This window comes from Conger conger, chromosome 19, assembly GCF_963514075.1.
Source record: "Conger conger chromosome 19, fConCon1.1, whole genome shotgun sequence".
Classification (NCBI taxonomy): domain Eukaryota; kingdom Metazoa; phylum Chordata; class Actinopteri; order Anguilliformes; family Congridae; genus Conger; species Conger conger.
This window is the reverse complement of record NC_083778.1, coordinates 17,472,697-17,487,696: the sequence shown is the minus strand read 5'-3', so window position 1 is coordinate 17,487,696 and position 15,000 is coordinate 17,472,697. Positions and strand designations below refer to the sequence as shown.

The window sequence follows — 15,000 nt, the reverse complement described above, 5'->3', positions numbered from 1 at the left end:
GAGGGATACTGCTGTCCTGACAGCGGTAGACAGGTCATTCCACCGCCGAGGAGCCAGAACAGAGAACAGGCGACCACCTGGCGCTCGTAATGAGGGGAGAGCGCAAGGCGACCAGAGCTGGCAGACCGGACCGCTCTCACTGGGGCGTAGGGAGCGCGTTCGCCCTTGAACGGGTAACACTGACCCCGCAGACTTCAAACTGGACATTGGACTCCTCCTTTTCCGTCAACAAATCTCAGGCTCCATATCACTCCGGGGTCAACGAGAGCAGGCGAGCTCAAGTTCAGACCGTCTGCTCCAAGACAGATCGTTTTCGGCGAACAGATGTGGGTGTGGAAGGGTGGGGGTGGGTGTGTGTGGGGGGGGGGGGGGGGGATGATTCACCAATCGAGAAGCAGCACACGGTGTCCAGTTGCCATAGAAACAAGGTATGCAAACGGGGATCAAGGGCAGATAAAGCACAAGACCTTTTTCACGGCGGCAGGAACAGGAAGTGGCGTGTAAAGTGTGACTCAAACGCACAGCCGGGCGTATAAACTACTGAACGCACAAGCCAGTTTATAAACTACTGAACGCAGGGTCGTTCTGTCAGGACCCCAAACTCAGGAAAGAGTTATGGTTGTCCCAGTGTGTTCTTCATCCGACAGAGGTAAACAGACAAAAAAGGATCAACTAAAAGCACATTTTTATCTTGAATTTTTTCGATTTGTTCTCTCAGAAACCTACCCTGTCTACCTTTCACGGTCAAAATTAGCGTTGAATTAACGTCGAAAGGCAGTTGCAAATCTTTGCTCAATCTACAAGTTCAACGTTCTCTCCTGGTGCCCCCTTCAGAAGCGGGGAGTGGAGCGTTCTCCCAGACCCCCACCATACAGGACGGCCTGCGTGCGAACAGCGAGAAAGAGAGGGAGAGAGAGAGGGAGAGAGAGAGAGTAGAGAGAGGGGGAGAGACAGAGTAGAGAGAGGGAGAGAGAGAAAGAGAAAGGGGGAGAGAGAGGGAGAGAGGGAGAGAGGGAGAGAGAGAGAGAGAGAGAGAGAGAGAGAGAGAGACGCTGGATCTTTCCGCTCGCCTCCCCTGTTTACCGTGCTCAATGCACTCTGCTGTTTCATGTAAAATTCAAGCCTCTCCTGCATTATGCATTCATAAGAATGCGTCTCTCACCAGCCGTCTCGGAGCTCAGGAATATACCCTGGCAAGATACAGCACCGGAGACCAGGAGAGAAATCCCTGGCATGGAGTGAAACCTCCGTTTGTAAACCCCCGGGGGGATAACGTGTGAGCCGTGTACAGCGCCAATCCCAGAATGCCGAGGGGAAGGGGGGTGGGGGGTGGGGGAGGGAGTAACGCGCCGTGTTGGAACATGGAGTGTGCGTGTGTGTGTATGTGTGTGCGTGTGCGTGACTGTGCGTGTGAGCGTGCACGTGTGTGAGAGTGTGTGAGAGTGTGTGTGCCTGCATGCGTGCGTGTGTGTGTGTGTGTGTGTGTGTGAGAGAGTGAGTGAGTGTGAGTGTAAGAGTGTGTGAGAGAGAGTGTGTGTGTGAGATAGTGTGTGTGTGAGAGTGTGTGTGTGAGTGTGTGAGAGTGTGTGTGAGAGTGTGTGTGCCTGCATGCGTGTGTGTGTGTGAGAGAGTGAGTGAGTGTGAGTGTAAGAGTGTGTGAGAGAGAGTGTGTGTGTGAGATAGTGTGTGTGTGAGAGAGTGTGTGTGTGAGATAGTGTGTGTGTGAGTGTGAGAGTGTGTGAGAGTGAGTGTGAGAGTGTGCATACACGTGTGTGTGTTCTTTAGTCATGCGCCAGGCGAGTCTCCGCCACACACAGGAAATCACATCTCAGCGCCCGAGACTAACGTTTACTTTCAGGCTGATCATTTCTTTAATTATTTTTATGTATTTATTTATTTACTCTTTCGGGGGCCCCTGCGTTGGCGCTCCTGCTCGGTCGTGCGTTCCTAGGGAGAGGTGCAAGGGGCCCACACAGCAAACGCAATCTATTTTAATCCGCTAAATCCATGTAAAACGCTAACGCATGAAAAGGATTAAGAGAATAGGGTTTGTAACAAATCTGTTTGCATTAGCAGGATTTAGAAAGGAGGGGGCGGTGGGGGGTGGATTGGATCGGAGGGGGGGGGGGGTCTGGTTTAGCGGTTTTCCGTTAGCCCGGTCTAACCGGCCGCTGTGGCCTGGCCCAGCGTCACCGAAGCAGCCCGGAGCCTCCGTTATCGACTCCAATTTAGAAAGCGCCGCAGAACGCGGTCGCACAACCCGGGGGAAATCTGGAGCCGCCCGGTCACCAGAAACGCATTAGAGAAGGTCACGGGGGCCACACTTTACTGGACCCGGGCCGCAGGAACACAACTCCTTTCTTATCAACGGCTTTTAGGCTCCCCCCTCTCCCCGGAGTGAAAGAGGGACGGCCGCTGAATACCGTCCGCTGGTCGCACAGGGACGAAGGCGGTCGCCCAAATCACACCCCGTCAGTCTCCAGACCCCCGTTAACCGAATTTGCCCGACTCCACTTCCACCGCCGTTGTCGGCAATAGTCTTTAACTAGGTGATTCCTTCCTCTTTCACTGATAAAAATCTCTCTTAAAAAGCCACTGAAGCCGATACTCTCATTTCCACTCCATGTACAACTTTTACTTTTCCCCGTTAAACTCAAGTGCGTTTTTTTTCCTTTTTTTTCCTCCCTCCTCGAAATCATCCGGCAGAACCCGTAATAAGGATGAGATGTGAGAGGAGCTGCTCTCAAATCGTTTTCAGCGCGATCCGTTCCCCTGGAAACGGGGCGAGGAGTCCCCCTTCTCGCCGTTCGGGTGCGAGGAAACAAAATGGACGCCTGTGTCACCTCTGACCTGGCCGCACGTCGCCGCCCCTGTGAAACTGAGAACTTTCGCCCTCTCAACAGCCGCTGACGGGAGGTCAGGGGTCATGAGGGTCGAGGCGCGATAAAGGACGCTTTTTCCGCCGTTCCACGGTTAAAACCGCCTGGAATACGGATTCCTCGAAAACAGCTAAGGAGCGGCCTGTAGCGTAGCAGTTAAGGTACATGACTGGGACCCGCAAGGTCGGTGGTTCTTATCCCGGTGTAGCCACAATAAGATCTGCACAGCCGTTGGGCCCTTGAGCAAGGCCCTTAACCCTGCATTGCTCCAGGGGAGGATTCTCTCCTGCTTAGTCTAATCAACTGTATGTCGCTCTGGATAAGGGCGTCTGCCAAATGCCAATAACATAATGTAAAGGAGCGATCTGACGATTCCAGAGAGAATGAGGGGACAGTCTGCCCGTTTGTTTTCCTCCGAGGAGAACGCGATTTTCGGGTTCCCGGTACCCGAGGCCACAACGGGCATACAGGGGGCAGAACGTCGAGGCAACCATCACAAAACAGGCAAAATAAACGAAACACACAAACAAACGCCCAGTAGAGCCTGCATGGTTAATCACACGGCTCCTTCGCAGACAAATCCGCGGAGCTGTCACTACAAATCTCATCATCTGCGGAGAAAGTCAAAGCAAACACTGACGCACTACGATCGCACACAAAAAGATGCGATTTCCTGGCAGAGAAGGAAGTGTGGAGAGCTACACAACACCAGCAGAGCGAAGCAGGAACCTCATACTAGCGTACGACTTGTACTAAATCACAGACTGATTTTCATTCAAATTCAGTATGAGTAGCATGGCCAAGTATGTGATTTAGGGGGAGCAGCCAGTGCCAGACGGGGCTTAGAGACGGTTAACACAACTACAACTCATTGACTGAAGACTGTCATTACCGACGTGCGACACTGCCCCCTGTTGCCGGGAGGACTAAATAACATAAAAATATTCCCCTGTAATACAAAACAAATATTGGTTTAACGAGGCTGCTCCACCGTCTAAAATAAGGGTGGCGTTTTTACAGAAGTTTAATTCCCTGCCACCTCTCGCTCCGCAGTGACGCAAACCGACACAACCCGCAAAGTTTCTGAAACCTGCCAAGGGTACATAAAACACCTCGCGCACAGCCGGCGTTCCAGTTCAGCACATTGTGTCGGCACTTCATTAATTCCCCGCGCCGGTGTTAAACAGGGCTCCGCGCTCCGGCGTGGCGAAGGCTGAAAACCGCCGCTCCCTCCCCGGCAGAACACGCGCCCGGCGTCACACGATTTCGCCAACTCTCTCCGGAAAGCGAATCTGCGTTTCTACGTCGGTTGAAACTCGGCGAGATTTAAAGGGTCTCGGCCGTAGTTTTTATGTTTTAATTTTTTTTAGCAAACACCACGCACGCCACACAAAGTCCCCCTTTTTTTTTTTTTTGAGCGGTCTGTTGGCACGGCGACGCGCACGCCCCCGGAATATTAAGCGGCACTGGCCGACCGCACGCCCGTATCGCGGCGGACATTTGCATACGGGAGGAGAAAGGAGCCTAAGAGTGTTACCCCCCACACCCCCCCCCCCGGATACCAACACACAGGGTTCTCTCACATTCCGGTTCATTCCGGTGGGGGGGTTTGGGGAACCCACCAGACAAGATAGCGCCCGAGTAGGAAAAACCTAAACCCGGCTCGGCTCTTTTCAGTTTCCCTGTTCCCAGTTTCCCAACGCTCGGCTGACAAGAACAGGAGATACAGGTGGATGGAGAATTCTCCCAGGCGTCGTGTAAACTCAGACCGCACGCACAGGACTAAACGCGTAGCTTAGCTCTGTCCTTAGACGAATCGAGGTCCCGGCCTTCCAGAAGACACAACGCAAGCCTGCGTGAGCATTGCGCGGGATTACCCCGAGTAGGGCGGTCGGAGTGCACACATCTCCGCTAAGCACTCCGAACCGAACCCATACGTGGTTATTTTCAGTTGTTAGTTAGTTAGTATGTTTTTTTCCCAGCCGCTGAGAAGCTAATTACGACAGGACTTTGTTCTGCCCAAATCGAGAACTCCCTGCCAACAGAACCCAGCCTTATAATTAGTGTCAGAAGGAAGAACGGTAAACAGATCTAAAAATAATTAAGGTTATTAGTTGATAAACAATGGGTATTATTAAAATGCTTCCTCACTCCCCCCCCACCCCTACCCCCACCCTATGGAGGGGGACTCTTTGCAGAGAGCCCAGAGCAAGCGTTCACGTACGTGTACAAGAATCAATCACAGGACAAACGAGAAACGCAAATATAATTAGCCTAATTAGCTATCGGGCCTTCGGAATCACAACAAAAACAACCAAACAGAGCAATGTTTGGAGGTGACGGTGGAACCACGGCTCACCTTCAGCTAACCGCGTGCCGTAGTACCGAGAGACGCATTACAGCCTGACTTACGGTTGATTAGACCAAGCAGGGGACAATCCCCCTCCCCCGGAGCAATGCAGGGTTAAGGGCCTCGCTCAAGGGCCCAACAGTTGTGAGGATCTTATCGTGGCTACACCGGGGGCTTGAACCACCAACCTTTCCGGGTCCTAGAGATGTACCTGAGCCACTAGGCTACAGGCCACCTCACTGGCTAGCGGAAAATGCTGAACTGCGTTGGCTGGAAGGAGGACCAGTTTCTCTCTCTTATACGGGAGCGGAAACTGTGAAGACAACAGCCTTAAAACAGCAAAAAGACATTCCCCGACTCGTCGATCCTCACCGGTCCCTGATTGGACGGGGGTGGACTGGCGCGCGCTGGGTAACGCTTCCCCCGGATCGCGATATACAAATCGGAGGCATCTTGGCGGCGCTCGGAGGAGATCAGCATCAGACGCACGTTCACACACCCCAGGGCCGGGAGAAGGTGCGTCCCGTCAGCCGGAGGTTTTACGCCTCCTACATTTCACTACAAAGCATCACGTCTGACACCCTGAATATAAACCTGCAGCTGAAACAGAGCTCTCTATGAAATAAGATTTATTTATTCTTCTTCTTTTTTTTTTTTTCCCCCTCCTATCGAGGGATGGATAGTGTATACGCGTGTATACTGTATACACTACCCGTGTATACTGCTTTTATTTGTTCATTCTCGTGCAATTTAATTTTGTTTTTTTTATTTCGTCGACTGCTCAATGACCCCCCCCCCCCCCCCCACCCAACACCTGATTCCCATGAGCTGGTAATTATAAGGCTCCATCTGTGTTCGGAGTGGTTTTGAGAGACTGAACTCCAAATATTCCAAGAACTAACGGGCTCCAAGCAAATACGACCTTTGAAATTTCGCATTTCTTCATACTTTTAAACAGTATTTCCGGATATAACTTCACACAAGTCTTTCGCGCTCTACAATCAACATACGACACCGATGAAAGTCATTTTTGTCAAATGTCAGTAAGCGCCTTATAATTCTCGGCGCACAAAACGCGAAATGTTACACCCGCGAAATCTCAAAGAGGATCGTTATTGTTCGAGCAGCCGGAGAAGAAGTCGGGGTCATCGCCGTGCCCCCGAACCGGCTCATGAGCACGCGAAGCTCATACTGAGAGGGCCGCTCCTTTCTGCTCTCCGTATAAACGAGTTACAGCGAATAAAAAACCCCAAAACGCAGCTAGCGCGCTAACGTCGGTGCTAGCGCTACGACCTTCTCCCCCTCCCCCCCCACCCCTTCCCTGAATGTGGACGAGATCAACTCAGACATGATCTGGGGTCACGGGGTCGTGTACGGGTTGTGACAGCCAATGAATCGATCTGATGTTCTCCGTTTTAAAATGGTGGGTGGGTGGGTGGGTGCGGGGGGGGGGGCTTTTCAGGGAGAAAATCCATACAGAGTGATTGATGGTTTAGTTCAGCGCTTTACAGAAACGCTTGCGACTGCACGTGATGACTAAGGTTGATTTTATTTATTTTTTTAAGACCTCTCCTTCTTTCTAGAAGGTACCGTGGCAGCAGTCCAGCCAAGAAGCCCTCCTGGGACCGTGAACACAGCGTCGAGTTTTAGGTAAAAAATAAATAAAAATAATAACCATAACAAAATAATGATAATAACAAATTGCCTGTTCCCATGGCGGTCGAAATATGCGGCTCTAAAGATGATTTTAAAAAGGCCTTCATGACCGGGCAGAAGGCCAGACTCCCGGACATGACCACGGGCATCCCACATGACAAAAACGGCCTTCGACGCGATCGACAGACCAACTGCACCAAACTGGGTCGCTCGGTGCCTTAATAAATGATTTATTTTCCTGTTTAATTGAACACAGGAGCCTACAGCACAGTTCCAGGACCAGCAAGGACAGAAGAACCCTTTCACCCCCCCTTCCTAATTTCCACATCACCTGCCTCGAGGCAGTTTGGCACCGGTCCTGTTGATTGGGGTCACATGACCTACCCGTGTAACTGGCGTGCTACCCCGGATCTGAACACTATCCTCAGGGCGAACACACCCCCCGCCTTCTTCACGATCGACTGACCCAGTTCAGCAGAAGGCTAATGACCAGAACAACCGGGACAGAGTCAGTCACGCACGCTACGATCAAACCAAGTATTCACCACGCCTCAGCCCCAAAACACGTCCAACCAGGAAGAGGGGGTACCGTCCCCATGAACCAGGGGTAGACAACGAGGCCCGATCCCTTTCAAGATTTCCTGCCAACTTCCGCTCTTAATTCCTTAATTAGCTCAGTCGTACTTTGATCTGACGTTCGTGTAAGCGCCAGGTACAGTCATGAGTGGGACCGCAAGGGTATCCAGACGGTGTTGCCGTTCTGAAGTGCAGGCGTGAAGCAGAGCGGTCAGAAAACTACAACTACGGTAACTGGGGTGGGACAAAATCGGGCATGTGAACGGCCCCCCACTCCAGGACCGGAGGTGCACACCGGAGTTGGTCGTGATGGTCACCTGCGGCCATCTTAGTTACTCTCCTTCAACGGTCACTGTCGGAACAGGAAAACGGATCCGTGAGAACTGCTCGCCTTGATGAAGTGTCACCCAGGTGTGTGTGTGTGTGTGTGTGTGTGTGTGTGTGTGTCACAATGTCCGACGCTTTTTCTGACGGTCACTTAGCACACTGACGCTCAGCGCCTCTCCCTAAGAGACGACCGTGACCAAAAACGTGGTGACATTTTCGACTGCCGTTCGATTTGCGGGCGGCGTCATCCCGTGAAGCGGAACCGGCTCTGATCCGGGGGTGGGGGGGGGGTGGGGTGACCTTCCCTCACTCATAACCCCCCCCGTAACGGCGGCGACGTCTGGGCCACTGGAACCCGTCATCAATTACCCACGCTGCCTTGCGGTTTAACGGAAGAGGCGCTCGACACCCGCGGCGTGTTCGAATGCACATATTTCTCGAGGAGAGACGGGGGTTCGCGGCGCGAGCGATGCATCTTTCTCACGAAACGGGCCGATAACGGTTATAAACGCGTTTCAGAGAGCCGGCTGCCAGCGGAGAACTTACGGCCCGCTCCTACGGGCGCAGGAACGCAGTCACGCGTCGCCCCGAGCGTAGGAATATAAACACAAACCCGCACCGACACACCGGAGAACGACTCTTCAGCACATCTCAACACGTTTACCTTTTTTTTGTGTTTTCTAGGACACTTACGCAAGAGCGGATGTCCAGTCATCGTCGAGGCTGCCTCATCACAGGCCGTCCATCAGAGGACACGTTCAGCCCAGGGCCTGACTCACCGACGGCCAGCAAAGATCGTATGACACTCTTCTCAAAGAGCAGGGGGGCTTCCCCGGGAGTCCTGGCTAAACTCCCGACCCTGGCTCTTCTCTCGTCCTGAGACCGAATCATCCCCCGATTTATCGATCCTGCGCGACCTTGCGTTAGCGTGTTAGCCGCAGCACCGCTACCCACACCGTCACAGCAACATGCAGAAGGGAATAACGGCGTTTGCGCTTGAGGTATTTACAATAGTACCGGTTTATAACGGTCTCCCCACCCCCGCCGTTTTGATCGTAGTTTATGGATGCACATAGGCGGGGAGCTGTGTTGCAGTTCTTGTGCACCAATGCCCGGGGGTGTCGAGTGCGGCCCTTGGGGTACGCCGGAGGCCATCCCACAGAGATCTGTCACTCGTCTCTAAAGTGACACAAATGCACCGGTACAAAGTACTGCCCCCCCCCCCCGGGGCACAACAGCCCCTCCGGGGCAGAACAGCTACCACAGCTCCCCACTGGTGATGTTACTCCATATACCGACGTGCTGACGCTCTAGTCTTGGGCTGCATTAGCTACAGAAGAACCCCCCAAAAAAACCACCCCGCAAAACACTGTCAGATCACTGAAAGAGGGGGCGACATAAAAGCAATTCTCAACTGCCATTTGTTCAAATGTCTGTCACAGTTCAATAACACGCACGCAAGTCCCACCCGACCCTGTTCTACTTCAAAGCTATTACAAAATATATATCTTTTAAAACCACAGAATCAGATAAAAATGTAATTAAATCACCAAAAACGTATCAACGTTACAGTTGTCCCCTTTTTTTTTTTTGTAGAATTACCACCCTCTGTTTGACCTTACAACAGCAGAGAAAGAGCACTCCGAGGGGCTGAATCACCTATGGAGTACAGCAGTAACGTTAATGACAACACCCCTGAATCTGAATCACCTATGGAGTACAGCACGAACGTTAATGACAACACCCCTGAATCTGAATCACCCTGGGCTCCCGTACTTACAGACACTCATCCCCCTGAATGATGCGCCCCGGTCCCCACTACTGAAAACAGCGAGTCAGGGGTGAGGGGGGGCGTGATATGAGTCGTCAGGGCTGACGGGTCAGCGGGTAGTCATTGATAGGGGAGGCGGGGGGGGGTGTTATTGGGGGGATATTTTGGAGAGGCAGGCGTGACAAAGCAAGTGTTGATGAAGCCAGCTGTGAGAGAGCGGGGCGGTGGTAGGGGCGGGGGGGGGCGTTTTAATCTGCTGGTATTAGCCTCCGTCCCTCCTCCTCCCCCCCTCCCTCCCTCTCTTTCTTTCTTTCTTTCCCCCTTTCATAACCTCCTCCTCCGGGGGCCCCTTCACCGCCGGGCTCCCCAAAAGACGCCCGCCGCCCCTCCCCCGGTCCCGAAAAACAGGCAGCCCACTCAGCACTCGCAAGGCGATGACGAGGCGGACCGATCCCGAGCCGCCCCCCGGGCAGCGGAAACATCAATTTGTGTTTATTCCCACGTGAGGGTGGAGGGGAGGAGGGGGGGGAACACGTCTTCATCGCCCGGACGGGGTAATTCAGCAAAATCACTGCGACCTGCTTCTGCTTCCCAACAGTGACCTCTCCACTGCCGCGCTGCATCTCGCTCAACAGGGGACCGAAATAGTTTAAATCGCTCCGAGGGCTGGGAGCTGACAGACTGGCTCTGCGCACGCACACCCGCAAACACACACACACACACACACACACACACAACACACACACACTCACACACACACACACACACAACACACACAACACACAGTACGCACGCACGCACACTCACACACTCACACACTCACACACACACAACACACACAGTATGCGCACACACACCCGCAAACACACACACACACACAACACACAGTACGCACGCACACACACACACACACCCACAACACACATGCACACACACACGCACACACACACAACACACAGTACGCACGCACGCACGCACACACACACACTCACACAAACAACAAACACACACACACTACGCACACACAACACACATGCACACACACACACATGCACACACACACACACACACACACTCACAGTATGCGCACACACACACACACACACACACACACAGTACGCACGCACGCACACACACACACACACACACACACACACACACACACACACACACAACACAGACACACACACAGACAGACACACACACAAACCACACTCACAGTTCCCCAACACACCCGCCACCCCCGCCTCCAAAACTGGAATAAAAATAAATAAAAAAGGTTTAAGATCAAATCAAGGCAAGCTGACTGGAACGCTTCTGCATTAACCCCGAGATGACGAGAGAGGGAGAGAGAGAGAGAGAGGGAGAGAGAGAGGGAGAGGGAGAGGGAGAGAGAGGGAGGGAGGGAGGGAGAGAGAGAGAGAGGGAGAGAGAGAAAGAGAGAGAGAGAGAAAGGGAGAGAGAGAAAGGGAGAGAGAGGGAGAGAGAGAGAGAGGGAGGGAGAGAGAGAGGGTGCTATAGAGGAATAGAACAAGAGAGAGATGGGGATGGAGAGAGATAAAGGGAGAGGAGAGAGAAGAGAGACAGCAAAAGACAGAGAAACAGAAAGAGGGAGAGAAAAAGAGGAGGGGGGAAGACTAGGAGAGAAAGAGAGGGAGAGGAAGAGGGAGAGAGAGGCATAGAGAGAGAGAGAGAGAGAGGAAGGGGGAGAGAGAGAGAGAGGGAGAGAGAGAGAGAGAGCGGAGGGGGTGGATGTGTTAATACAGCAGAACACTGCATCAAACCAATGCACTGCTCCGGACTGGATGCGTCAGCAGTACATTCACGTTTCCACTGAAGGACAAAAAGAGGAGAGAGAGAGAGAGAGAGAGAGGGAGAGGGAGAGGGAGAGAGAGCAAGAGAGAGAGAGCGAGAGAGAGAGAGAGCAAGAAAGAGTGAGCGAGCAAGCTAGAGAGAGAGGGAGGGAGAGCAAGAGAGAGAGGGAGAGCGAGTGTGAGAGCAGGAGGGAGAGAGCGAGAGAGCGAGAGAGAGAGAGGGAGAGAGCGCAGCCTGTCTCAGCTGCCTGCAACACCGGCACATAAAGAACAGGGCGACAGGAGGGTAAACAAGGGGGGGGGTTAAAAATGTTTCCGTGGACTGGCGTCTCCCCGCTCCGATCTGCGCTGCGACCATCGCTCCGGCTGCCACCGCGGGCTGCTCTCCGGACGCACGGCTGACGGACCGCTAACGGACCGCTAACGGACCGCCGCCACTTGCTACCTCAAGACAAAAGGGGATACTGCAGGAGCCGCGGGGTTCGGGGAAAAAAAAAAAGAGAGAAAAAAAAGAAGGAAGAAAAAAAAAATTCATAAAAAAAATAAAAAAAAGACTCCCGTTTTCGCGTCGCGATTCCCAGGATACTTTTTCCCCAGTCGACGGCACGGACATTGCGGACAGACCGGCGGGCTTTTATCCTGTTCCCGCAGCGAGGAGAGTGCGCGGGAGCACTCCTGAAGCAAACCTCCTCAACATTGCTGCGTTCCCCCCCCCCCCTACCCCCCCCTCTCTCTCTCTCTCTCCCCCTCTCTCCCTCCTCCTGCCCCCCTCCCCCCCCCTGTCCCCCCCCCTCGGAGAAATTGACGGATTACCGCTAACGGAACGGGCGGCAGGCTGCAGCTGCTGCTGCTGCTATCACCGGACGAACTACGCTAGTTTAAAAAACAGAGAGAAATGCCATGACTGCAATATGCATCTTTTAGCCCTTTCTCTCCCGCCGGTCTGGAACGGATAATCAAGCCGGGAAAGGGGGTGACAAAACCAAGGAAGGAGGGGGGTGTGTGTGAGTGTGTGTGTGTGTGCATGCGTGCGTGCGCGCGTGTGTGAGTGTGTCACAGTAAAGTGGGGTGAAAAAAAAAGAAAAGAAAAAGGAACAAAAAAAAAAAAAAACGGGGGCTCTTTTTTTAACAACGGACGGAAGGGAATTCTGAAAAGACTGGAATTTTTCCCTCTCTTTTTTTCCCTCTCCTCTCCTCCTCCTCCCCCCCCCCCCCTCTCCCCGCCGTGGTGTTTTTTTCCCCCCCGGGCGTGCGTGGCGCTCCGTGATGGAGCCCCGCGGGAGCATCGCCGTAGCGCCCAGAGCAGGCTACCAAGGGCAAGCGGGGGATGAGCCGCTGGCGAGGCGGGACGCGCGCACCTGCCCGCCGCGGCAACACGCCGCCTTCTAGCGCCCCGTCTACCGGGGGTTTACCGGGGGCCATTTTGACGGATCGCCTCACTTTGCGTTCCTCTGACGACCCGACCGAACGACCGAGGGATTGAGGGGAAAAAATACAAACTAAAAAAAATAAATAAAAAATAATAAGTGACATTTTTCCATGGAGATATGAATATAACATGAGCATCTTTTTTTTTGGGCCAACAGAGGAGAAAATATATAAATAAATACAATTTGGGAAAAAAAAAAATTGTTTTTTAAATACAGAGGGACTTTCGCTGAAAACTCGAGAGGTAGGTGTTCGGTGGTTCCCACCCCGCTTGTTCCCATCGATTCAGCCCCCATCCCCCCCCCACCCCCCTTCTCTCCTCCGCCACCCCCCCCTCGTTCCCTCTCTCTCTCTCTCCGGCCGGCTCCGTCCCGCTCTCCTCTCTCCTCCGCCCATGGAAGAACGCGCCCGGGCGTCGCTGAAACCAGGGTAGGGCCACGCGAAAAAAACCTCGTCCTCCCCTTCCCCTCCCCTCCCCCCCCCCCCCGTCACCCTCCCCCAGACGATGTCGAATTATGAACGTGGCACATCATGAGTTTCCAGCGGTGGGTACCAGCGCACCGCACCTGGAACGCCGCCCTGCTTTTCGGAGTCTACCTCATGGTGCGCTCGTGGAGCGCGTGCGAGGCCGGGACCGCGGGGCCCCAGGTGTGCCCGGCGGTCTGCTCCTGCAGTAACCAGTTCAGCAAGGTGGTCTGCACCCGCCGGGCCCTGACCCGCGTGCCGCCGGGGATCCCCTCCAACACCCGGTACCTCAACCTGATGGAGAACGGCATCGAGCTCATCCAGGCCGACACCTTCCGGCACCTGCACCACCTGGAGCGGCTGCAGCTGGGCCGCAACTCCATCCGGCAGATCGAGGTGGGCGCCTTCAACGGCCTGACCAGCCTCAACACGCTGGAGCTGTTCGACAACCGGCTGACGGTGGTCCCCAGCGGGGCGTTCGAGTACCTGTCCAAGCTGCGGGAGCTGTGGCTGAGGAACAACCCCATCGAGAGCATCCCGTCGTACGCGTTCAACCGGGTGCCCTCGCTCCTGCGCCTGGACCTCGGCGAGCTCAGGAAGCTGGAGTACATTTCCGACGGGGCCTTTGAGGGATTGTACAACTTGAAGTACCTGAACCTGGGAATGTGCAACATCCGCGAGATGCCCGCCCTCTCGCCGCTGGTGGGCCTGGAGGAGCTGGAGATCTCCGAGAACCACTTCCCGGAGATCAAGCCGGGCGGCTTCCGGGGCCTGCGCTCTCTGCGCAAGCTGTGGATTATGAACTCGCAGGTGGGCCAGATCGAGCGCAACGCCTTCGACGACGCCACGGCCCTGGTGGAGCTCAACCTGGCCCACAACAACCTGAGCTCCCTGCCGCACGACCTGTTCGCCCCGCTGCGCTACCTGGTGGAGCTGCACCTGCACCACAACCCCTGGGCGTGCGACTGCGACGTGGTCTGGCTCTCCTGGTGGCTCCGCGAGTACATCCCCACCAACTCCACCTGCTGCGGCCGCTGCCACGCCCCGCCGCAGATGCGGGGCCGCTACCTGGTGGAGGTGGACCAGGCGGCCCTGCAGTGCTCGGCGCCCTTCATCGCCGACGCGCCGCGCGACCTCAACATCTCGGCGGAGCGCGTGGCGGAGCTGAAGTGCCGCACGGCGGCCATGTCGTCCGTGCGCTGGCTCCTGCCCAACGGCACGGTGCTGACGCACGGCTCCAACCACCCGCGCATCTCCGTGCTCAACGACGGCACGCTCAACTTCTCCAACGTGCTGCCGGGCGACACCGGCGTCTACACCTGCATGGTGACCAACGTGGCGGGCAACTCCAACGCCTCGGCCTACCTGAACGTCAGCAACGCCGAGCTCAACACCTCCAACCTCAGCTACTTCACCACCGTCACCGTGGAGGTGGAGCAGCCCACCTCCGAGGAGGCGCCCAAGCCCAAGACCGCCACGGCGTCGCCCTCCGTCTTTCAGCCCGTCTTCATCTCCACGCCCACCGTGCTCCTCCACAACACCAAGACGCCCGGCCACGTCTCCGTGCCCACCACCAAGGGCACGGAGAAGCCGCCCACCAGCCTGGACGAGGTGATGAAGACCACCAAGATCATCATCGGCTGCTTCGTGGCCGTCACCCTCCTGGCCGCCGTCATGCTGATCGCCTTCTACAAGCTCCGCAAGAGGCACCAGCAGAGGAGCACGGTGGCGGCC

The 15,000-nt window shown here is 54.8% G+C and overlaps 2 protein-coding genes across 2 annotated transcripts in view; one reads left to right on the top strand and one right to left on the bottom strand.

The window, feature by feature from the left end:
• Positions 1-15,000, bottom strand: part of snd1 (staphylococcal nuclease and tudor domain containing 1) — a 237,625-nt gene that overhangs the window by 97,838 nt on the left and 124,787 nt on the right. The window lies entirely within an intron of this gene.
• The window catches only part of lrrc4.1 (leucine rich repeat containing 4.1), a 2,546-nt gene continuing 878 nt past the window's right edge, over positions 13,333-15,000 (top strand). The window contains exon 1 of the mRNA XM_061229801.1: positions 13,333-15,000. This exon is cut by the window's right edge and continues 878 nt beyond it. Within this exon, the coding sequence (XP_061085785.1) occupies positions 13,333-15,000 (1,668 nt within the window).